Source organism: Fundulus heteroclitus, chromosome 4 (genome assembly GCF_011125445.2).
Source record: "Fundulus heteroclitus isolate FHET01 chromosome 4, MU-UCD_Fhet_4.1, whole genome shotgun sequence".
Lineage (NCBI taxonomy): Eukaryota > Metazoa > Chordata > Actinopteri > Cyprinodontiformes > Fundulidae > Fundulus > Fundulus heteroclitus.
The window spans coordinates 35,131,370-35,157,314 of NC_046364.1; the positions used below are offsets into that span (position 1 = coordinate 35,131,370).

General features: G+C 39.2%; 1 protein-coding gene across 3 annotated transcripts in view; it reads right to left on the reverse strand.

Annotated features, from left to right (window-relative positions):
• The window catches only part of adamtsl7 (ADAMTS-like 7), a 57,708-nt gene that overhangs the window by 24,941 nt on the left and 6,822 nt on the right, over positions 1-25,945 (reverse strand). The window contains exons 5-7 of one of the 3 annotated variants that reach the window (XM_012868682.3): positions 23,775-24,195; positions 21,621-21,723; positions 20,307-20,443 (exon numbers count right to left, since the gene is read on the reverse strand). In XM_012868682.3, the coding sequence (XP_012724136.2) occupies positions 20,307-20,443; positions 21,621-21,723; positions 23,775-24,195 (661 nt within the window). Of the gene's footprint in view, positions 1-6,354; positions 6,421-6,453; positions 6,662-20,306; positions 20,444-21,620; positions 21,724-23,774; positions 24,196-25,945 lie in introns of those variants that run through there. The other 2 variants (XM_036136468.1, XM_036136469.1) reach the window with 2 other exon arrangements.

Below are 25,945 nucleotides of genomic sequence, written 5' to 3' on the forward strand. Positions count from 1 at the left end.
GAGGAGACAGATGGACCAACAGGTGGAGTAAATTACACAGGTGAGATGAGTAGAGCAATTAACCAGATGGACAGGAAGAGCAATGAACTGGCAGGGGTAGACGGAGAACTGAATCTAATGGGGAAACGTGACAATGGCCAGACATGAGGGAATAACCTAACTAGACTAAGGAGGAGCAGGCAGAAAATAAAGATCTAAAAGAACTACTGAAATCACAATGAACAGAAGCTAAAACAGCTAAAACGAAAAACAGGAACCTGTCATGATTTGGGTTTGGTTATGATTTATGTTTGTTATTTGATTATTCAGTTCACTCTCCTGCCTTAAGTTCAGTTTCTGTTTTGGGTTCTTTCTTGTTTGGTTTCTATTATAGCTTGTGTACTGTTTTAGTTTCACCTGTCACTTTTTAGTCAGCTCTGTTCTGCCTCCAGTCACTTTCCTTCCCCTGATTAGCTCCACCCATTCTGGTAATTAGTTTCACTCCATTCACCTGCTCACTTCCCTACTTATACCTGCCTCGGCCCCCTGTAATCTGCCAGATCAAATCAAGCTTTTTGGTAAGTCTCATCCAGCGTTCTTTCCTGATTGCCTGTTGATGCCAACCCGATTGCCTTTTTGACTTCTGAGCCAGCCTGATCCTTGTAACTGTTTTGTCTGACCCTGGTTCTGTCGTGGAGTTTCTGAGTTTGCCTGATCCCTGCCTAGTTAGTTTGCTTATCAGTGTACCGTTCTGGACTGGTTTTGACCATTGGATCTGCCTGACCTTATTGAACCAGTTTGCCTTTTTGTGTATCGATCCCGGACTGTTGTTTGACCACCGAGCCTGATTATCCCTGTCTGATCTTTTTTGAGCTATATTAAAGCCTTCTTATTTGCACTTTGGTGTCTGGCTGAATACTGGGTCCTCAATCTCTCATTCCGGACAGAACCGAAGCTAACATATACAGGAATACATTACTAACATAAAATACTGAATAGAAAACTAAACTAATGACAGAAACAAGGATCTAAAGATAATCAATACTAAAAGTGCAAAACATAAACAGACTGCAGGATCCCCAGGGAGCAACAAAAGGTAATCAAATCCCTGGGGATCTGGACACATACATCCTGGACAGGCCGACAGTCAATTACTGGGCAACATAGACCACTCACACCTAAGGCCAATTAACCACTCTTGTTTTTAGACCATAGGAGGAAACTGGAAACTCCAAGCATAAAGGAGTCAAATCCAGGACTCCTGCAACCCAACAATGCTACCAACTGCACCACCGTGTATCTCTCTCTCCCTCTCAAACAAATACCCAGAGTAAATGCAAGAAGCAGCTTTCAAATGATGCCTTAACTGACTGAAGGAAACACACTGCTGCAGATGCGTGCTGAATGCACTAAAAATACACCAGGGACATTTTAACCACCATAGAGCATCAAATATTTTCAGCAGGCCTTAATGTCCACCCCTACCTCTGCCCAACTACTGAATCAGAAATGGGTCTGTCTGAGCACATCAATGTATTTTTTGCACTAGAACAATTGAATCAAACGTTTTTGGCTTCATCCTCCTGGAAATGCTGTCTCGGTCTGAATAAACTTGAAAATAGGTGAGTTTATAACAGATGACGTACACCATGTGGTATTAAATAAAAGCCTTATACAGAAACAACACATTGCATTATTATATATTATTTTTTATTTTTGTAAAAACCTAAAGCATGTGGCATACATTCAGATCATGAATGCTGTCTATGCTGTCCCTAAAAAAGACCCATAGTATGGCGCAAGACCTCTGTTAGAATAGCCCATTTCAAGTCCAGAGCAAAATCCAATTTAGAAGCTGTGGTGGCTCTTAAGAATTATGTCCACAGATGCTCTCCATCAAATCTGACTATTTTGAGAATAAAATTGTATCTCTTGATGCAGGAAACTGCTAGAGACACACAGTATTTCAAACAGAGTTGCAAGTATAACTGCAGTAAAAGATGCAAGGTAACTGGATCTACAGTAAAACTGCAGCAAAATGTCAGCTCGCTGTACATGTGCTATTTACACTTGACAGATTTGTTAAACCCCTTCTTTTGTGTCGGTCTCACATAAACAGCAAATATTGTACAAAATTAGGTTTAAAGTTGCAATTTGACAAAATATGTAAAGGTAAATGGGGTAGGAATAGATTCAATTAATGGAACCTGTCTACCCTCTCTGCTTTGTCCTTGCATAAGCTAAATTAATCTTCAAGGTACATACTTGATTCTGGTTAGTGGCTTACAGGCAAAAGAAAGCAATGAAGTAGATTAGTCGTCAGTCCAAAATATACGAGTAAATAACAGTCTAGCTTTTCATTCTTTTAGATTTGACAGAAATGCAGTTTCATGACATTTCTGTTTGATGTCTTCCTGCCAAGTGCTGAGTCGACAAAACAGGACTCCATATTTCCCTGGACTCAGTCTGCATTCCCCCACTTTCTAATAGCAGTTTGGGTTAAACATGAGAGGCCAAACACTTGAGTGTTTTTACACAAATAACTCTCACAGCTACTTGTCGCCAACCCAAATTTCTATGAAAAACACAATGAAATGGAGATAGAATATACATAAAAGGATGGTTTCCTAGTCTGAAAACAATGTGATGATTCAACCGCCCAACTCCTAATCCATATAAATACACACTGGGTACCCACCAGAACTGCATAACCTGCGTCTTGGCATGGGCCCTATCGGCTTAATAACAGAGAAAAACTAAACTGTGAGATGGGGATCTCTAACTCTTCAATACAATGCTTTCCTGTGTTTTGCATTGTAATCCTTTGCACAGTATACTGACATGTTGTATTTCTCTCACTAGCGTCTAACAAAATTTTACAAATAAATGCTTAATTAATCTGAACAATAGTTGGTTTAAAAATGAATATATACGACACGTGTTTCTGAGCTGAGGTTGAAGAAGACTATATGGCAATCAAAATGAGGATTTCTACAGCTTTAGATAAGAAGCCTATAAAACATTTAGCAAGAAGCTAATAAAGTTATTGAATGGTCAGCTTTGACTTTAAATTAATCTGGAAATGGGATATGAATCAAGCTTAGAGAATACCACCTCGTCAACATTTGTTGTTGAACTGGAGATGACAATACCGACAATACCAATATCCAACACACACACACAGTCCAAAGAAGTTGTGATTCAAAACTTTTTTTTCTTTTCCAGTTTTCAAATTTCATGCTGAAGAAACAAAAAAAACTTTTTCCTGAGAGATAAGCTTTTAAGCCTCAGATAAGGAAGACATAAAACCCACATCTGTCTTCCACATGCTGGGATGCGGTGCATATTTAACTGGTTTTAATGAGCAAGGGTTGTAAGCTCTGTCTTTCCTTCAAGTCAGCACTTCAAACGCATCTGTTTGTTAAAGTAACACTTGAGCGGGGAAAAGAGACACAGCCACCGAGTGAACATGTCAGCCTCACAAATAAACTTTGCAAGGAGTCTTAGTGTGAAACATGCAGTGCTTAAAAAAAAGCACATTGGTGTTGAATACCAAAAGAATTTGATGGTTTGATTCCATTGCATTCAACATGGCACCTTTGCACTATGCTCGCATGTACTATGAGTTTCCCTCTGTATTCTCACTGGGCCTCGCTGCTATACTACTTTCACTAGAGAGCACATCCTAACCATCTGAGCAGGTTCTCTCTGGTTTTCATAAATCGAGAGAGTTTTTCGGGGATCCTGGTTGGAAGCACAGCAGCTCTCTGTGGGATTCAGCAGAAAGGCAGACAGGAGAAATATGCAGGTTTGCTCATCACGCTTCACCAGCAGGGACCGTGCGCTCCACTCGCATCTACCCACTTGGCAAATGTCCGCTCCATGGCGAACAAAACAAATGAGCTGCTCCTTATCAGCGTAAGAAACTCAGAGTTCCACGGATCTGCCACCGTCTGCTTCGTAAACTGAAAAGCCTTTTATTTGCCTTGTTTCTTCTGGCTGCTGTTTACATCCCACCACAAGCCTGAGTCTGAAAAACAGCTCCCTAAGCCGATAACTCACGTGAAGAAAATTACAGCTAGACTCTCATAATTGTTCTTGGGGATTTTAACAGCGCAAACCTCTCACATGAAGTACCAGTATACAAATAGCATGTAAAGTGTCCCACCAGAGAAACAAACCTAATGGACCACTGCTACACAATCCTAAGAGAAGCATACAGAGCAGTTCCCTGAACAGCTTTAGGACTCTAATCACTTTCTGCTTCACCTGAGTCCAACTTACAGGCAAAAAGAAAAGCCTCTTAGCCTGTGGTTAGAAAACAAAAACAGACGCCAACAACTCTGGGTGTTTTTCTAGAACTTCTTTAGCTCTGGCCATGATTGTTTTTTCCCAGATCCTTAAGCCTACTTCATTCTGATGATCTGGTTCTATTTAAGTGAATGCTTGATTTTACATGGCTGGCAATAATTAAGCCTTCATTATCTAAAATAATTAAACTCAGCTACATGGGAAAATTTGGTTAAATACAATTAATTCAGGTGAATTCATTTAACAATAGAACCAGTTTGCTTTTGGATAGCTTATTCTAAATAAACAAGATCATCATTTTAAAACAGCTTTTTTGTTTACTTAGGTTGTCCGTGTCTGATATAAAAAAATTCGGAAACATTTTAGTGCAACAAACAAGCGAAACTGTATTAACTGTATGAAAAATATATGGGCAAAAAAAAAAGTTTTGTAACCAGTCAATATCACATTAAAATCTAAGTGCAACAATAATTGATAGAAAACCAACTAACTCATATGACCAAATTTAAAACACTGCGATCACAGAAGAAACTAGAGTAGGCAATTCATTACAAATAATTTTCAATATTACCACATATTTCTTTGATTTTTTTATTAAATCAGGCCTAAAATACAATAAGCTAACTTAAGATTTGGTATGCATCTCCAACGTGAAGCTTCAGGAACAGCTTAAAAACTCACATATTTATTCAATTTGCTCCTTTCCCTCAGATTTTACTCCTGGCTCTGGTGCAATGGAAACACTAACTTGCAGACTGACAGTGGTCTACAACCCAAGCAGAAACCTAACTTCTGCTCTCCGCAATAAGCCTTTGTTCAAAATCAAAAGTAAGAAATTCTAAACCAAACGGCTCGCTTACACGTAACACAGACAGGCTGGGGTTCATTCAGTGGAAAACTCACAAGACATGAACACAGAAGACAACAACTGGCAACCATGGATCTAGTTAAGTTACAATGACTTAGTGTGTCATTTTGGTTGGTTTTTCTATGGTATCCTGCATGCTTTCCTGAACATACACGTTGGCTATTTACTTCTTTGTAAGAGAGACGCACAACCTTATTATCTCAACAGTAATACGAGGCCTCACCCACACCCCACACTGCCCTTACTGCCCTGAGCAAATGCCAGTGTGTCCGTTTGAAGGCTCCACTGATTGTAAAACCATCATAAATAGCTTGCAGTGAGCTAAGTCTTCAGCCAATAAAATGGATTGAGTTTCTTCGGACACCACTACTCTCACATGGGTGGACAGTTTTGCTAACAGGATAACAGAACATTCTCCTGTTGCTAAAAGTTTACTTTGTAAAAGGGACAGACAGTGGCTGTACTGCGTTACATAAGAAGCGTACGTGCTAACCTCTTTTGGGCTTCACAAATAACGTGAACAGCCTGGTCAATTGCTTAGTTTTGAGAGTCTTTTTTTTTTCTTGCCAAAATACAGCAGCATTGCCAATAAAGCCTCGAAATTACGTTAAGTATTTGCCATCATGTAGATTCTCACGTCAAAACTTCATGAAACAGATCCAGTCGGCGTTAACAGGCGGTGACATTGGCCGCCCATGTCGGGTGAGGTTGGATATCCTCATCCTGACCTTGGTGCCTGATAGGTTCACATAACAGACTCAGGTGCCCTACAATGCTTTCATTATTCAGGATATGACACAGCTCATCTGAGCGGATGACCAGCTAATTCAGGACCACGGTGTATCCCAGAGAAAGAGGTCATAGTACATCTGTAAAGCTCCTGGACTCGCCTACCTCCTCCAGTTGGAGAGAAATATAATCCCACAAGCAGCCGGTGAATGTTCTATGGAAAAATAAACACCTCGGAGAGAGAGGAGAGCCAGAATGAAAACAGCAATACTGTAAATGCTCCTACTCAGTAGCTGGACCACAGGATCACAGAGAGGCAATTACAGACACTGTCCAGGGCTGCCTGTAACACTATGAGCCTGGCTTGGAAGGAGGCTTGTTGGTTTTAGATGTTCTGATAAAAGAGGACTCATCTTGGTGGATTGCAGGTGACACTGAAACCTCTAAAGCCTCTAAAACAAACTCACACTGAGCAATTCATCCACGCTTCCACCCAGACACTGAGCAATCATGGGAATCCCCATCCTCCCTCCGGTTCCTCCTGGACCCAGCAGAGGTGATCCTACCTGTGACCGCGGCTTCCCCTGCACACGCACGTGGAGGCAGACGAGCAGCAGGAGAGCCACTTCTGACAGCATCCTCTCATGGGGCCACAAGAATTTTTACAAGTCTGGTGCCTGCTCCCGTCTGCTTCTCCCTCGCCCGTGTGGCTCTGACAAAGCCGGAAAAGGACCCTCTCACTCCCGAAGTGATCTCTGCAAGCTCCTGTGGTAAAATGAGCAGGGGGAGGTGCAGCTGGGGGAGAAAGAGGGGTATTTTTTTTTTTTAGAGTAGAAAAAGTAAGATGTTGAAAATGAATTTGAAGGGAGGGAAATACATAAGTGCAACAGTCACTACTGACTATAATTGGAAGTCAGAGAGGAAGCTTTGTGGAAATCTTTTCCATTTGGCAGGAAAGGGAGGAAGGAAATTTTAGGAGTGAAACCTCAGCAATTAAAGTATGTGGAGCTGGCAGGTGGCCATGCTATTTTCAGTGGATTCAAACAGATATGAACTCTTACCAACAAGTTAGAGATTATCTTTAAGCTTTTTCTATGAAGGTAAAAACTACAAAAAGAACTGGCTGAAACACATAACTTGTTTAAAGGCCATTTGTTCATAAATAACTAAAAAAAAGTTTAATTTTACTGCACAATGCAGGCAGCTTTACTAAAAAAAGGAGTAATCGTATGACCTACCTGTTGCACTCCAATTGTTTCCACAACAATAAATCCTAAACTGTCAGGAGTATATTAAACCACAGCGTAGAGCTGAACTGAGAAATTGTGTGGAAACCAAAAGCCGATTTTTAGCCTTAAACAGTGAATGCAAGCTACCAGGTTGTGACAGTTTGGATTAGAAGTTGTTTGTGGGTTAAAAAAGAAAAATAGTTGCCCATTTTCAGGAAATAACTCAGTTCATTTAAAAAATACTGTATTTATCCCAAAGGAAAATGAAATGTTGATGTAACTCATTCTGTCAAGCATTCAAAAATGAATTCACATAAAGTAAAACCATTTAAAAAGCCATTTCAAAGGAAACTGTATTTTCTACATCTTGAGACACTTGAGACATTTGAGACTGCGTCTGAAATGTTGGCAGCATTTTGGAAATCTAAGAGTTTAGTTGTGAATGTAGATTCCCTATGGGATACATTAGAAGACTGTATTATTAATAATCCCAACCCTGCTAACCATGATAACCACTAATAGAAAAGATACTAAACTTTAAATCATATTCTTTGAGTTAAAAACGTTGGTAAACATCCTTGAAGAAGATTAGAAAGATATGTTAGAGTTGAGTAACTATAAGTGACACCCAAAAAAAAAGTAAAAAAAACAAAGCAACTGGACTTGTTTTCCGTAGTTGAAGACGTTTTGCTTCCTCTCCAGGAAGCTTTCTCAATTCAAAAAGTCTGGAGTAATTACAAGGCCTTTGTTAGGCAGTAATATAAAGCTTGATGCTCCACATTACTCCAGACTTTTTGAATTGAGAAAGCTTCCTGGAGAGGAAGCGAAAAGTCTTCAACTACGGAAAACAAGTCCAGTTGCTTTGTTTTTTACTTTTTTTTGGAATGACCATGACCTGGATGACTGAGAATCTTCACCAGCATATAAGTGAAACCAATCAGTAAGCACTCCAAGCACTTTTTCACTTTTAAATCCACAGCTTTTGCAATTTTATAGCAGTTTACTGCTAATTCCTACTTAAAACAATTGGACTCATTCAATCGCGCCATCAATTAGTCAATTGTTATAATCAAATTATTTCTCACAACTCATTAATACATTGCACAAAACATATTTTTCTTAACCAGACAAAAATACATTCAGGTATAGCTTATTTCACTGAACATACACCAAAATATTTTCTTGGCAATACTATATATGTATAGTATACCAGTTAACATGTTACTGAATAATTTATACCTAGTCTTGGTTAAAGGAGCATAGCGTAAGTTCCAGGATTCTTGCAGACGTCTGCCCCCTCTGGTGACAAGTTGAAACGACAGCAGTGTTGTGCACGTGCATGGGAGAAAAATGAAAGCATCTGCCACTGCCACTGCCACTGCAGAGGTCTTTTGTTTAGAGGCGCAATGTCTTCTGAGGTAAGAAAGGTATAACTATTGAAGTTAGCCCATGTTCTCTCGCTAAAAGACGAATGAGCACGTGCAGCGAGTCACACCAAGAGGATTCAGCCCGAATCACTCTCTCATAAACTGACTAATCCAGCCTATAGAGGCAACTGCAATAGATGGGAGATAACTCAATTTGTGATTGAGTGTTGGGCAATTGTAAGAGCATGTATGGGGAAGAAAATAGATAATATTTAACTTCAAAACTTGCACTGTGCAACTTTAATCCTCTGTAAAGTTACTTCACAGATCAAATAGAGGCCATACAGTACAAGGATCTTTTTTTTATTTTATTCCACACCTGCAACTAGCTTGACTTATGCTATATGTTGGAACGTTGTCAGCTGAGACACAGACACACTCATACACGCATACACGTAAAATCCTAAATGCAGTATCTGCAGGATGCAATATGACAACAGCATTTGCCTTCAAATGCAGCTGCAGTCATGTTAAGAGGGGACGGTCCCTTCTCAGCACTCCATCCTTCATGATTACTAGTCTCAGGAAAAAAATCCCAAAATCTCGTTACAGAGAACTCACTGCATGTCAGGTGGGGCCAGCACATCCTGCGGCCTATGTGTCCGTCTGTAGGCGGGCCAGCCCAGGAGCAACCTTGGCTCAGGACGCCAGATCCTCTCTGTCTCCAGCCCACACATGCCAGAATGCTGCAGGTGTTCTCAGCATTACTGAGCTCGTTCGCGGTCCGGTGGACTCACTCTCTTACAGTAAGTGACGGATGTTTCAGTCTGCAACTCATACGGAAAGCTATGATGACTGCAAACATTTCTTGGCAACTGTGGCCTGCTGTAGCTGGAAGAACTTGACTTGTATCCCATAACTCAGCTGGAATTAATATTTTGAAGTGAAATAACACAAAGGGTGTAACAATGCTTCTGTAACATTATTTAAAATCTTGAATAGACCTCAGATCCAAGCATTTTTTTTTCCAATCAGTACTTCAAAATCCTTTTCATTTAGCCTACAATATCCTTAAAAAGGAAGAAAGCAGAAAGAGAAAAAACATAATTTTTGTGCATCTGGGATATATATCAGTCAGCAAGACCAGACATGTAGGTCCCATGATTGTTTCCCTCAAGCAATGTGTGTTGACTGAAGAAGGGAGGATAGAAGAGGACGGCTAATGAATAAAGCAGGTCAAGAGAAGATCAGGAGGGAAAAGGTGTGTCTAGAGATCCCTTCTGTTTGTTTATCCCCAGCCTGGAACTAAAAAAACAATTTTTTTCTTATAAGATAAAATCTTTTACACCCTAGGAGAAGTAATGAGTAATGAGAAGTAATAATCCTATTCAGAAACCCTTTTTGTTACACTGGGGGAAAGGTTTCTTCCATCCTGACAGTGGCAATACATTATGTAATCAGAAAAAGCAGGTTAAAAATGTTGATCTCTGTGAGAGCTTCAGGCCTGTAAAAACTCTAACCAATCCCTGTCGTTCGGTCCGAATGGAAAGAAGCAATCAGATGCCATCAGAGCAATCTTGTCCTGCCCACGCCCCCCTCTGTCCCTCAGGTTCCTGGAGTATCTCCTTATCTATTGGTTGTCCCACATGCCATTCGTTGTGACACGCTCAAGTAACGCAGATTGTTCATACATGTTCCTTTTTAGTTGCCTCTTGCTGGCTGCGTATGACCACTTCTAGTGTTTATGTATCCAGTTAGCTTCAGTGTTAGCTGTTCATTGTAGCTCCGCTGCTCTCACGGTATACTTTGAACATGGCTGAGAGTCACAAGAGGCGAACCGAGTTCATGTTTATCAGAAGAAGTGAAAGGCATCAGTAGAATGAAATATGACCAGAGTGGTTTGGGGAGATCAGGTACGACAGTCTTGAGCATGCGCAGTTATTCAAAAAGAAATTTACATTTCTTACTTGCATTTCAGGGAAAATCGCCGACTCTACCTTTAAGTGATACCGCACCCAAAAGATCCATGGTCCTGTATCTTGTATTGGTAACATTTTATTATAAGTATATATTAGTCCAATAACTAAAGGAACAATAAGTAATAATGACATCTAGTGGTTAAAAGCGGAACAACATATACACAATGCCTTGCACGGACACTCAACGGTCCGTTGTCGCACTGATTTTTTACTAACAGAGGACAGGTATATAATGTTGTATTCTCTTCTATTTCTGGTCCTGCTTCTCTTACTGGCTTCCATGTTAGCTGACTGCTGCTCTATTGCCAAGATAAAATACAAAATGCTGCGCTCTGTTTTGGGAACCCTGGGAACTCTCATATGATTGGCTCAGGAAATAAACATGGGCCACAAAAACTGAAGTAGTTCCTGACCGTGCCTCTAGGTTTGAAAGGAGAAAAACTTGACCAAGACATTGTTGATGGAGCAGCCCAACTATTTATAGGGAATGTTACTTCCATCCCGAGTGACAAATGACAATATTTTTGGTTGATTTTACAGTAAATATCTCACTTATATCTCCTTTATGTCCTGATTAAACTCTAAGATCATTGACGCATTTTATTGTTTGATGTGTGTGATCAAATTGCTGGTTTTCATGAGGGGATTTTTAAGCACTAGAAATACAACAACGCAAACATATGGTTGAGTGGAACAAGCTGCGCTGCCACAAGTGGACCAGCACTGAATTCTGAACCAGCTTTCAAGAAAATCTGTGTATTCGAATCCCAGACAGATGAGGCAGTTTCTCAGGCCTAGTACAGGAAGAGTTTACGTCCAACTAGATGTGAAAGAAGGTTCAGAGACAGATACTGATCGACATTTTGTAAATGCACATTTCAGTAACTTTCTTCTTAGATATGTGGAATTTTTATTGAATTTGACTGATGGGATTTTTCTAATATTTTCAATTACACTTTTGTTTTTTCATTTTATAAACTTACAAAGTTGTAAATTGTAGCACAATAAAGCCCCATTTTTAGTCAGCCCGAATGTTATGAGCAATTTGGCAAAGCAAGAACCATAGACGGAAGATCAGGAAATAAATCTGCCATTAGATGGGTCTAATTTCCTACCCAGAAAGCCATATATGGCAGGTAAATTACATGTTTTTTTCTTACTAAATATATATCTAACAACACGTTGACATTAAATTCACACCAAATGGCAGTAACAACCCAAGTAAATAATACACTGAACACATTTACAGAAATCTATTTATGTTTTTAATTTAATATGGTTAGGACTATCTCATCAAGGCATCTGTATGAAAAAGGAGCTATATGCATTCTTAAGAGTGATTTTGACTTATTATTTCACATAAACTGACTTCAAATCTTGAAAATGTTGGACTTTGGACTTCAGTTCTTGCCATCAAGTTGATGATTGATTGGACCAGCAGCTTCATATTTTTCCAGGCAACTATAATTGGGAGTTACCATGGCTGGATGTTTGGGATGATTTCCTTGCTGAAAATCCAACCTGGTTTCATATTCAGATTATTAAGAATGTCCTGGGACATTTCTCCATTAGTCCTTCATTTGAGTCTATGAGGTCTACCTTTACTCTATGCTGACAGCCTCCTACCCCAAAACTATAATGTTCTCATCTCCAAACTTCCCCGTTGGAATGACATTTTTGGGGTAGAACACTGCGCCATAGCTCCTCCAAACATGGTGTGTGCAGTGACTTTTAAAAGAGTTCAAATTTAGTCTCATCTGATCAGATTAAATTATCCCAAGGATTCACTGGCTTTTCCAAATGCACTGCAGCAAACCTTTAACAAGCTTCAAGATGCTCCATCTTCAGCAGTGGAGTCTTTCACAGAGAGTCTCCATAGAAGCCGCAGGAGTTGAGTGGATCTATTATTGTTTTCATGAAACAAACTTTATATGCAAATTCCAACTCTTTCTAAATCTCTGTGTGTGTTTTGTTCTTGGACAACTACTCTGACTCTTATTCTTTCTTCTTTTCATTCCTCTGTCAGAAATTGCATTAGAAGAAAGAAACCATGTTCTTTCCATTGCTGGATTACGGCCTTATGATGTTCGCTTGAACACTCGGATATTTGCATATATGTCTATAGCCAGTGTCATCAGAATGATTTCAAGCAATAACGGTTACGACGTTATTCAAACATCTCTTCGCTTTTACCCATCATGCCATGCTTCTTCTTTGCTTCCTTAGTAATGTGAGATTAAAGTTTAAACCAGGTGATGTTGCTATATAGGGAGCAGGATTGCCTTCTAAGAGTAATTTCATACATTTTCCTGCCTTATTGTGCCCTTTTGGACCTCATTTGTTAATGTGTTCAATTCTTGTTCCCTGTGCCATTTCACTTTATTACACAAAGCTTGATTTATAGACTAATTACTTAGTGTGGATTGCTTGGGTTGTTCTGACACCTGTTGTGAATTGGATGTCAATACCCCACGTCTACGTCTTGGAATGATCAAGCACTGGCAAACACCTGCAGGACTGACAATGCACAAATATAAACAGACATTTATTTAAGGACCACTTTAGGTCCTTATATCCCTTCCCTGTGACTGAAAATACAATTAGGTGATACATCTCTTGAAACAACTGCACGCATTATGGTTCTCATTGCGTTCCCAGTTAGAGCCATAATTTGCAGACGTTCAGTGAGCGATGCCCCGTCATAAGGGGCTGCAGACAGCTGACATTCCAATCAAATAGATGAGGCAGAAAATTTCCTGAACAGTCTCTTCACAATTGACCGCCACTCAAACAGAAGTCAATTAATGTCAACCGTCGTCTGCCTGACAAAGAACTCTGTCAACGCTTGGTGCTAAAAATACAGCCATAGCTGTGAAGAATGTTCTCATAAATCACTGTGGACACCAGAAATATGGTCATAATCTAAAGAAATGTGGTCACAAGAAGTCCGAGTTACTGAGGCAATTAAGAAAAAAGACAATTTAAGAAAGGAGAGATGACGCATCAAAATACATAACGCAGCAGTCAACACAAGTGTTAATAAATCATATCAGATATGTGTAATTTCAGTTTAACAAAATCTAGGACTATTGTCTTCACCGCAGCTTTTGATTTTCACTTCTATTTTATTCCTTTTTTGGGCTGACCTCCTCTGTCCAAACAAGAGGAAGGGAGTTTTTGCTGACACTGACATTTAAAGGTGATCCAGCTGGGTTTCAGCTGAGCTGCAAGAAGATGTTCAGGAAATGGAAGTTCAGACACAATTCCCTCTTCCTGGTCTTCCTGCAGGTGTTTCACCTGCACTCCAAGTCTGACTTATTCATTTAACTCAAAATGTTGAGTTCACGCTGTTTGGAGAAAAGGTGGACAGGTTCAACCAAAGATTTGATTTAAAAAAAAATACTAACCTATTTTGTTTTGATAAAGTAGGTACTGCATTATTCTTCAAAACCTGGTATTTTGAACATGTTTATTCAATGAAGATGACATTAGCCTCTTAATTAATTAGAAGTGATGTTCAACTCAGCCTTTGGCCAAAGACTTGGTCAGAAAGTCAGTGTTGAGAGACTATATTTCACAGAGCGACAGAAGTATGAATGTTGCTACCTAGATTTTAATTTTATGTAAATTATTGTCTTAGTAGAGCTCAATTGATGAAACAAAATACACTTGGGTTCATGAGAACAAGATGATCAAATATTTTAGCATTTGATTGTGGAAGATTAAAAATTTCACAAATCACTAACTGTGTTTTAAAGAATGAAATCAGAGAACAATATCCCACTTCAGGATTGACTAGTTCATACATTTTGCTATTTGTTTTTTTATGCTAAGGTAGTCTTAATGCCAAAAAACTTTTTGTGTTTCCATAGATATAATACAGGTTTCATTAATCTCAAACTCTGTTTTAAGGAATCTCTGTTCAATGAATAATGAAAACAAACCATTTAGTGTAGCACCACTATGAAGCTCCAAAGCATCATTAGTAATTTACAGTTATAGTGCTCGGTTTGAGTATAAACAGATTTTTTTTTTTTTTACAATAATATTTCTGCATATTCTGCTTTGCAAGTATGCTCTTGTTGTGAAATGTCCTTCCAATAGAGGGACATTTCACGGTATGTAGAGGTCCCAGCTCACATGAAAACCTGAATAGCATAACAGTGGTATGGAGGGAGGTGAAGACGACCCGATGAAGTTAACTGAGCATGATAATGGGGATTTAATTAACTTTGAATGAGGCATGCTTGTTTGTACCAAACAGCCTTTTTTTTCCAGAGTAAAAAGGTTAAAACATCTAAATGACCCAAATACATTTTGAATAAAAAGTCTTAATTTGGAGATGTAAACATAAATCAGATGCTAGCTTTCATTGTCAAAAATAAACATCCTTTAATTGAAAAATGTGACATTCTTGACTGTTTTAATGACGTGTTTGTCCTCAGGATCTTTTAATCTTCACATCAAGAGCTGAAACTGCTTGATCAACAGAATTCACTCCCTGCAGCCACTTGAAATCAAATCTGTCTTAACCTTTCAGCTTTTCTCCTGTGAGTTTTACTGAGGTCCATAGAGGTTTGCCGTTGTTAGAGTAAACGCTCACTTAGTTAGTGTGGCTGTTTTTGCTGCTTGTTTATGTAGAAAACCTGTAGGGTTCATTTGGAAAGGATATGTTTGAGTGTTTTGTTTGTGGTATTTGCCTTAAAAAATAGAATCTAATCTTAAACAGTCAATGAAAACTTGTAAACCTTTAAACAAGTGCAAGCAAAGTTAGATTAAAAGTCTGCATACTAAATACTATAATAGTACAATAATCTGTAGATTGATAAAAGTCATAAAAACCTCAAAATGTGACAAAAGTCAAGAGAAAAAAAATGCTACGCTGAGCTAAGTCTCCAATGTTCAATATGATGCAATGCATCTGAGCAGAGTATTCTCTACTCTGCACAAAACTAAGAATGAAATGCCCGTCAGTGAAGAGAAAGGCTAAATTCATCAGTATACATGCTGAGTATTAAACAAAAAAAAATGTAGCACCAGAATTTTGGAGAAAATCTCATCCATTGCAGTTAATTTAGTGTCTGTGTCTTCTCATGTGCAATTTGTTGCCAATACTGATGCAATCATGTTTCACAAAGCAGTTTAATGGCAGTCACTGGACGCTGTAAATTATTCGTAGTGTCTCACAGCTACTGACAGAAAGTCTGGGGCGCTCTTAGAGCCGTCTGACACTACGTAATTGAGACATTATTTTAAATAAACATTACAGTTTTTGAAGAAACAATTTATTTGATAAGCTGCGATATGGGTACAGACTTAGATCTGTCACAGCTGTGATAGAACTTCTGGAAAATATAACAAACCTTATAGATAAGAAACAATTAGGAAGTAGAAAGAAAAGGATATATTATTTTTTTTTATTTACAAAAAACATTTTGAGAAGCCTGACCTGACGTGTATTTGTATCCACCCCTCACAATTACAGCTGCGGGTCGGTTGAGATGAGTCTCTTCCAAACAAATCTTCACAAGATTTGTTTTTTTACTTGTTTGTCTGCGTCAAATAGCTCAAGCTCGGCCTGATCAAAATCTGTTTTTAAGTCTTGCCACATTGCCCGTGGGTGGTTTCCTTCAGGTTGTTGAATAACAATTGCACAAACAAAATCATTGTATTATTTTGTATTAATTCAACTATTAAATGTAACAAAAGAACAAGTGTGGCAAGGTTCTTGATATTTGCAGTACTTTAAAATCCACCATAAAATAAAAAGATCTTAACCTTTTTTTTTTTCTTTTTACACCACAGTGGACATCTCTTATCTCTATACAGTTTTTACGAAACTCAAAGCAAATTGCATCAGACTGGGTAACTTTCAAGATAAAATAAGTTGGAAAGGTAATTTGCGAAGCAACCTGGCTGACTTTGCTACTTTATATCCATGATGGAGGACATGCTCCGCTGACATAGACACATATCCATCTGCAGTGTGTAGCGACGAACAGTCTTGTGAGTCAGCAGCTGCGGCTTGTCATGGCAAAGATTGAGCCATCTCCCACCAACAGCACGTGCCAGTCAGGCTGTATATCAAAGCACTCATCTCTCTTTTAACAAGCCCGCCTGCCCACCTCAGCAGAGAATGCACAAAACAGAAGCAGCTGTCAGAGAAGAGAAGTGAGGGGAGGTCCTGCTTGCTTGATTCGTTCGGGGTTGAGCTGCTCCCTGGATCCTGGGAAACATGCCAGTCAGAAAGGAAGGCTAACGCTGAGAATCTCAGCATACCGAGAGGCTAGCTCTGCACTTATTCATCTTCAGTGGGGAGTAAAAGATGCAACTAAATCAATTTTGAAATCTCTCACATCCATCACTATGTTCAGAGAGCCCGAGAGACCATTAATACTTAAAGGCTGCGCTATCCATGGCGAGACTGAAGGTTCAGCCTTCATGTGCGATTTCCTGTTGTTTCATCACTCCCTCACAAACTGCGTTGGGCTGAGCATGTAATATTCGAGGCAAGGCAGATTTTTTTTTACCTCAGATGGGCCAAACATCACCAGTAAGGAAGTATGTGTGTGTGTGTGGTCAGCGATCGGCCGTTAAAAACACAAACAGCCTTCTCATATTCACTCACTTGGCATTAAAGGAGAGAAAGCGAAAGATGGGTGAAAGTGCTACTATAAAGAGACCTTTCTTTCACCGTTCTCCTGAGACACTCAGTCATTCAGAACGGTGTCAGTGCCTCAGAATGATCATTTCCGGGATCCAAACATACAGTAGCAGTGTTAATACCCCTTTAACTTTATTGTTTTGTCACATTACAGCCTCAAGCTTCAATGTGTTTTATTGAGTCTTTATGCAACAGACCAACACAAAGTAGTGCAAAACTGTGAGGTGGAAGGAAAAGGATGCACCATTTTCTAAATGTTTTTCAAATAAAAAGCCTGTAAAGGGTGGTATGCGTTTTTATTCAACACTCCTGTGTCACGTTTAAAGAACCCCCTTTTGTTGAAGTTACAGCGGCAAGTCTATTGGGCTCGGTCTGCACCAACTTTACACATCTAACGACAAAAAGCTTCTCCCAGACCTTCTTGGCAAAACAGTGAAGGGTTGGAAACAAAAACAAAGAGTAAAACGGCAAAATAATAACTACTACGGCAGCAGGACGTGATAATCTTTCAGAACAACTCTGCATGCAACCAGTGAGCTACTGACGTATAAATAAATAAAATCTCAAATTATTATCATTACCTTTAAGCGAGTCTGTGAGCACGAATTTAAAGATTTTAATTGGATTTAAGTCTGGACTTTTACTAAGTCATTCTAAGTTATAAATATGCTTAAGCTGTATATATAGACTAGTTGTGCCACAAGCGAAGCTCCATGCTAACAGGTTTGGTTTTCTGTCTTCCCATCCGTCCTAACAGCTCCCCTGTCCCTGTTGATTATAAATATGTTCCCACAGAATGATGCTGCCGCCGCCATGTTTCACTGTTGGGATGATGTGCTGCTCTATATTCTTTCCATTTTTGGATTAGGGGCAGAGAAGTGCTCCATGCGGTGTTCAAAGTTTGGGGTTAGGGAGCTAGATGTTTGCATCCGACCTAAAGGTTGGCGGTTCTAAACTCTGTTTGTCACTTTGAGTCCCTATTAAAAACACCGATTGCTCTCTGTGCTACTTCCTAACAAATGTGTTAAATGCAGAGACAAATTCCCCCTCTCTGGGACTATAAAGTGATATTTTTTCATCCCTGACCTGTCTGCTGTGCTCCTTGGTCTCCATGATGTTTTTTATTAATGCTCTCGACATTCAAAAACACACATGATGACTCTGAAGCAAAATTTATTAAGAATTTTACTCATAAAAATAGAAAAACATGTCTCAATTTTCGAACACTGAACAAACCTTTATTATTATCATTACAAATGTATAAATCCCACACGGATTTGTCGTTTACATGCTACTGCTGAACTGTGTTACTCATCTCCTTGCAGAAAGAGCCACAGGCAGAGTCAACTTACACGGCTATTCGGGGACAGCTGCTGTCATATCTTATGACTTACATCCATCAAAAGATGTTGCTTTGGTGTCTGTACCAAAGGCCTGTATAAAGTTTGGAAAACTTGAGTTTGGAAAAGCCACCATGGCGATTTGCCTGCAGAATGGTTAAAACAAGACTGATTTTTTTTTTTTTTTTTTTTTTTTACCAAACAACACTTAGGAAATGCTAAAACAATATATGTTGTTTATTGCTGTGGTTTATCCTGTCTCAGCTTGTGCTGCTGTCTCCTCTGTCCAGAAGACTGGAGTAAAAAAAAATACTTGGTTATGAATATTGAAGAAAAAATGGTTTAAAAAGTGAGGCTTATTTGCTTTTTTCACAGGACATCGTCTACAAGATCTAGACACGGTTTTTGCTACACGAGTCCATTTTGCCACAGATCCCACCCATCCGGACAATGCGCTGTTTGTCCCACTTCCATCAGGTAAACGATTCAAGAACATTAAATAAAAAACTAAGAGAATTAAAAACTGCTTATTTCCTAAAGCTGTGACGGCTATAAATACCACAAGCCCAATTCTTAGTCTGTTAAATGTTCACAAACATACTACCGGTTCCACGCATTCTTCATGCGATTGAGAATTATTCACACTGTCTCTAACATGCTAATGTCTTTTTGCACACCTGTAGCTTCTCAGTGAGTGTTTGTTTGGACAGTTCTTTAACTTGTAGATTAAAACATTTGCTATTGATTACTTGCACACATTTAACATCCCTGGGATTGTTTATCTGATACATTCCTGCAATTGCACAGTAATTTACATCGAACTGTCCTGTACTGCAGTCTGTCTTTTTTTTTTTTACATTTAATTCTTATCAGATGGTAAAGCCTATCTGCACACTTCTTCTTAGCTTCTCAGGAAGGGTTGTCAGTGCATTTAATTTGAGCATTATATCTTGAATTGTGTCTGTGTGTCACGTGTGAATTCTGAGCGGGTGTCTCGCCGATTCATTAAGGTGACATAATGACAATAAACCTATGTGGGCACAGCATTGTTTTGTTTGTATCTAACTTTCTGAAATGGCACGGCAAAACATGCAAATTAAACGATAAAACCTAAACTAATTTCATAGTTGAACCTTTAAACAATGAGCTGAACATTAAATTGTGCAAATAAATAACAGACTTCTGCCAAATAAATGTACATCTTAAACTTTCAGTTTAGTGCCCATTATTCATTAGAAAATCAACTCAGTCCCTGTGAAGGAGCAGCAGCACAACACGTCTTGATAGCAGAGGAAAAGTAACCCAAGCCAACTCCAGAGATTAAAGCGCTAACTAGCCTGATATAATCTTAATGTTTCGGTGATTAATGATGGATTACAATGCATGAGAAACACCAGTTCACAGAGGGAGGTCAGAGCTGTGATCAGACAGTAATGAGCTCCTCCTCTAACGCAGGTCTGACTTTGAAACCCTGATCAGAAGAACGGGGGAAGCAAATCCAGCACGAGAAATAAAAAGCCAGCCAGAAATGCCACTTGACCATCCCTGGCAACAGCACAAAGAAAGAGCCCACGTTTATGCTGTACTGCCCTCCACTGTTCACCGCCATCATTACACCCCAAAGCATCAATTATTATTGCTCATGTCTTCTTAAAAAAACAATTTCCAGAGAAAGAATTGATCCAGTAAATAACAGAAGCACCAACAGCATGATAAATGAGAGCTTTGAGGGAAATGTCACCCTTCCTGCGGGTTCATCAGTGCTGCTTTGAAGTACATGCATTGTAAACATCAATGATTCACCAAAGGAACAGAAGCATCGCAGCTGAAGACGGCTTACCGCGCACCGTCCCGCCACACACAGATATGTTTCATTCTGTCCACACGGAGTCCCGTCAGTCACCCTGTCTGACTGGCGCACGTAGAATCTGAACCCAATGGCCCGGCAGTTCAGCTCACAGTGCGGCTCGTCGGGAACTGGAAGGAGATCAACAAGCGGCGTATCAAGGATCACTCAAAAAGACAGTCTATATATTTGAAGTTAGTGTGTTATCATGTGGACAAAGTTGTACAACAGTACTATTGTTTCTAAAATACTATGAGGTGTAAAAGTGAAACTGAGTAGTAAAAAAATCCACAAAGGTAAAAAAATACCTTTGTGGATTTACAATATCTCCACAGACCAACTTTGCTAAATTGGAAATTGCTCATCAATATGGCAGTATTCATATTCCTTTAACGTTTTCACATTCAGTCATATTATGACCACAAACCTTAATGTATTGTATTGGGAGTGTCTGTACAGTAGTAGTAATTGTAAAGTTTACTTTTTTTTTTTTCAAATACAAGCCTGGAAAGAAGGGCATGTATTTTTATAAATACACGCTTCACTCTGACACCAATAAATAAAATCCAACTAATCAGGTTTAGAATTTACAGAATTAGTTAATAAAGTTAACTTGTATATAATTCGGTCAGAATAAATACACTTTTGAAGGCCTAAGATGTTTCTTAGAGAACAGCAGTAAACAAAAAAACATCACCAGGACCTGGTAACACCGCGGACAGTTCAGGGATAGAGTTGCAAAGATGTTTGAAGCAGCATTCGGTTAAAAAAGGTTAAAACATCTTTTGGACCAACACCCAATCTATCATCTGAAAATGGAAATTGTCCACCGAAACTGAACGGCAACAAGAAAATTAATCAGAGATGCAGCCAAGGGCCCATGTTATATTTGGAGGAGCTGCAAAAATCAGCAGCTCAGGAGGGAGAATCAACTATTAGACAAGCGCTCCAAAACTCTAGACTGTATGGAAAAGTGGTAAAAAGAAAGCAAACAGGTTCAGGTCAGATGGAACCTAAACCGATCTTTTCGGGTAACATACAAAACGCTTTGAGTGGAAGAGAACTAATGCTGCACGTCATCCTGTGAGCACCTTGATGGTGAAACGTCGCTGAAAGGATGACAAGTATTAAAAAAGAGAAGGAAAGTTGTTGAATAAATACTGAGAAGATACAACATTGAATTTAATATGCATCTCTTAAGTTGTATCTACAGAAACATCAGACCTGAAAGAGGGAAGACCGAACCTTACTGCAAGTAAAATACTGTAGATCCCAACGGGCAGAAGTAATTATAAGCATTAAACCTACCCTCGTTAAAAGGCTCCCACTTGTAGAGCCTGCCCATGAAAGGCTGGTTATTGTAGGAAGAACATTGGACCGCTCTGATGTCCTTGCTGGATGGAGGACAATCCTGTGGAAAAAACAGAGAAAGTGCAAACATGCGTTTATTTTCCATGAAGACATCCACCTAAACCCGTAAAACCATCAGTAACAAGTGACGTCTCTGGCTGTCAGGCTCTGACAGATGGTCACAGCCCTCAGCCGTTTTAGTGAAACTAGACCTCCCCGAAGTCTCTTAACAGGCCTCTATTCAGCTTTTGTTCCGATTGAACATGTGTGTCACCGTTCAGCAGAGAGACAAACAGAGGCCGAGACATTGTCCATTCATCGAAATGCACAGAAGTTCACAAACTGACTGAAAATTGGTTTGGCACAGATTCCTGTTTTTATCACAGGTTTCAATCCTACTCTGAAGATTGACAATAAACAGTTAGGTTGGTCTTGAATGTTTTGGCCTGTTTGTCATTCCTGCACCGTAACATGTTTCTTTGATTTCATGTGCTCTGAACACAGACCACATAATTTCCTCTGAAAAACCACATGTAGTTTTTCTGCTAATTTAGCTTAAAATGTTTGAGAGCAAAGGCCTAACAGTTGTTGGCTCTGTTGCCTGGCGGCCAAAAAGATCCTGGGTCCTTCTGCGTTTGCATGTTCTCTCCATGCGTGTGTGGGTTTTTTCTGGGTAGTCTGGCTTCCTCCCACAGTCCAAACACATGACTTAATGGGTGATGATTAAATCATGGTTTCAATGGGTCTCTCTAAATTGCCCTATTAGTGTGTTAATGTAAGGCTGTTGTCCGTAAAGTACTTGCAACCTGTTCAGAATGAAGCCTGCTTCTAACCTACGCCAGCAAAACTACCATATTGATGAATACAATTATAATTATGCTTTCTGTTCCACATAGTTATTGTTACTTTAAGTGTGATACATAGCCCTAAGGGGAAAAAAAGTCAGATAGGCCTTTTTGCTATTATGCTATTTATAGTTAAGTATAAAAATCTAACACTAGGTGTAAAATTAGTTTTGCTATCCGTTGTCAACTGTAACGTTCTGTTCTGGTTTAGGTTATTTTTTTCAGTTAGCCAACTTTTCTGTCTTAGGATTTATTTCTGTTTTGTATTGTTTTGGATTTATGCTTAGTTTGTTTTAGTTATCTTATTTAAATAACTAAGGCATGCTTAAATAGGAGAACGGAACAGGTGAGCAGGGCGGGACCAATTAACCAAAACAGATGAAAGCAATTAAAGGAACATACAGACTAATAAAGAATAAACCTAAGATAGAAAGCAAGACAAATACTAACGAACATGAGCTGACATAAAAAGAATAACAAAGACCAGATAACTAAAAACAAACTAAGCATAAATCCAAAACAATACAAAATAAAAATAAATCCTAAGACAGAAAAAAAAACCTAAACCACAACAGAACGTTACAGTCAACTATAGTTTGAAAAGAGTGTCACATTTCCAAGCAGCCGCATTTGTTCATCATGTAAGCAATAGAAGTGTGGTCACCTTATTTAAGCCAGCTGCCTGGGAATGTGCAGCAACAAGTGGGGGGAGGAGCAGTACTGTCTTAATTATTCCAAGATTATTTATTTTCTCTGGCATCTCATCTGTACACTATTATGGACTACTTTGGGTTGATCTGTCACATAAATCCTATTTTTTTGACGACCACAAATACATTTGCAGGGCACGGTTTCCTTCCCTCGTTTGTTTGGCGCATACAAGCGAAGCTACTGTTCACATCTGGAACATAGCTAATTGTTTGATTCTATTTTATTTTTCTGACAGACCGCCACTACTCCCGAATTTTGAAAATTATTCCTTAAAACGCAGAATGCATTCCCTGTGACCACGCTCGAGTCTGAAAAAGCAGTTTTTACGCCAGTCTTTCCTCAGGAAGTTCGAAAATAACAGAAAAATAAAAAGCACTTGTGTACTGAGTAGTGTGTTTTAATGGATTTAACATTTACTCGCCAGACTTTACGGAACCAAATGGGAACTGGTTGCAGCCCGTCTGATTTGCTGATGTGTAAAAAACAAACTTCAACCTAACACAGGTGAATTAACAAATTACTAACCCTACTGTAGTGAGAGTGCCGACATGCATACATTACTGTTGCAGATCCTGTAGCGAGCATGCTCCCCTGTGCAAAAGGAAGAAGGCAGGGGGTTGTAAGGTCTCTCCTTATGCAGCTGGTGGCCGGAGGTCCGACCGCCTGCCTGGACCTCGGCCTGCTTGGCAGAAGTAGGTTGATAAAGGGGAGCCCAGACTTGATTGTTCCTGGACTGTTGTGTCCTGGGATTCGCGTATGGCTCGGTGAAGCGATGGAGGTTGTTGGAGGCCTCCGGTTTATGTGACCTGCGGTCGCTGTGCCCTCTGGCGACGGGCTGGAGGAAATTAGCTGCAGCCGAGCGTCTCTGTCTGTGGAGCCGAGGGGAACCTGAGCCTCGGCCCGGATCCGCTTGCAGTGGAGCAACATAAGGTGCTCGTCCATAGCCATACCTCCCTGGGACGATGTGGGTGACCCTCCTGGAAGCACACATATAGATTGTGGTGTATTTCTCCTGTTATAAACCAATTTTATCTCAACATCATTTTCAATGAAGAATTACTCGTTGCTTTTTAAAAAAAAACACCAGTGTGTCTCTAGCGTCTGTCACTACATGTATAAAGACAAGCACAACAGGAGGGAGGTCACAAAGCTGCCAAACACAGGCCAAGCTTTTGATTGTGGCTAAAAGCTTGCTTTCCACTGAGAGGAAGTCAGATGACCCACAGCGACAGGCATAAGCTTCAAAGCCCCGAAGGTACTGAATGTTCTTGGTTTTTCAGGCATCTTCGCTTTAGCAGATTCAACGTGAAAGTTACATGTAAAAAATGTGCAGATAATCAATAAGTAGATTGCTCAGAAAGCTACAAATAGGCCAAACACTAGACTGAAACTAGACTGAAGCTCAGAGGTGACAGAGCATTTGCTGTTGCTGCTCCTGAGTTATGGAATAACTTACCATTCAGAATCAGACGGGCCTTTTCCTGTTTTTAAATCTCTTTTAAAAACGCACTTTTATTTCCTTGCTTTTAATACACGATTGCGATTTTGTTGTGTATGGCATTTTAAAATACTCTTGCTGTGAACCTGGTTTTTAGCTTTTGATGGTGTGTATGTATGTTTTTAACTTGTTTTTTAACCTTTTCTTGTTTTAATGTACAGCACTTTGGTCACCCATGTGGTTTTTAAACTGTGCTTTAGAAATAAAGCTGATTGATTGATTGATTGATTGATTGATTGATTGGTTGATTGATTGATTGATTGATTGATTGATTGATTGATTGATTGATTGATTGATTGATTGATTGATTGATTGATTGAAAGAAACATGGAGCCAACATTGAAAGGTGGGTTGTAAAGTCATAAACACAATGTATGCACGCATCAGACAAAATACTCTTGTCTTTAACATGTATAACATTTTAAATTAGCCACTCACAGTCATAACTGAACTGTCCTCATCATAGACAAAATATAAGAGTAGACGCGTCATTGGGCGGGTTCTGCCTATGCTGCGATGCGTCAGAGCGTCCGCCATCTTAAATGTGGCAAATCTGCAGTTACTCAGTCACTTAAACAGCATAAGAGGGACTTTAATCTCTGAATATACTTTGCATTCGTAGTATTTTTTTATAATATTACAAGTTTATTTTCGTATCCCTTTAGCTTCATTCTCCTGAATTTATTGCCCTAAAAAATAAAAATTTTTAAAATAATCTAACCTGGCCCTATTACTCCAGGAGTGAAATAATTATGAAAACTGTGATTATTCTGGAAATGTTCCCCCTTAATTCTCATATGATGATGTTTTTTATCATAACATTATCACTTTTGTGTTTGTTTATTTTTACTTTATTGACCTAGGACTTTTTTTCCTCATATTATTAATTTTACCTCTTTAATACTCCCCCAAAAAGTCTGTTCCTAAAGGTTCACATGTGACACGGTTTTATGAAATAATGAAGACCACAATGTTTAGATTTAACAAATTGATCCTTATATTCATAACACATACACACACACACAAATATATATATATATATATATATATATATATATATATATATATATATATATATATATATGTGTGTGTGTGTGTGTGTGTGTGTGTGTGTGTGTGTGTGTGTGTGTGTGTGTGTGTGTGTGTGTATTTATTGCAGCACAGGAATGAGGCATCTTCTCTGATTCACGTTCACAATAACAGAACTCAACTTTTTTCTGCCACATACA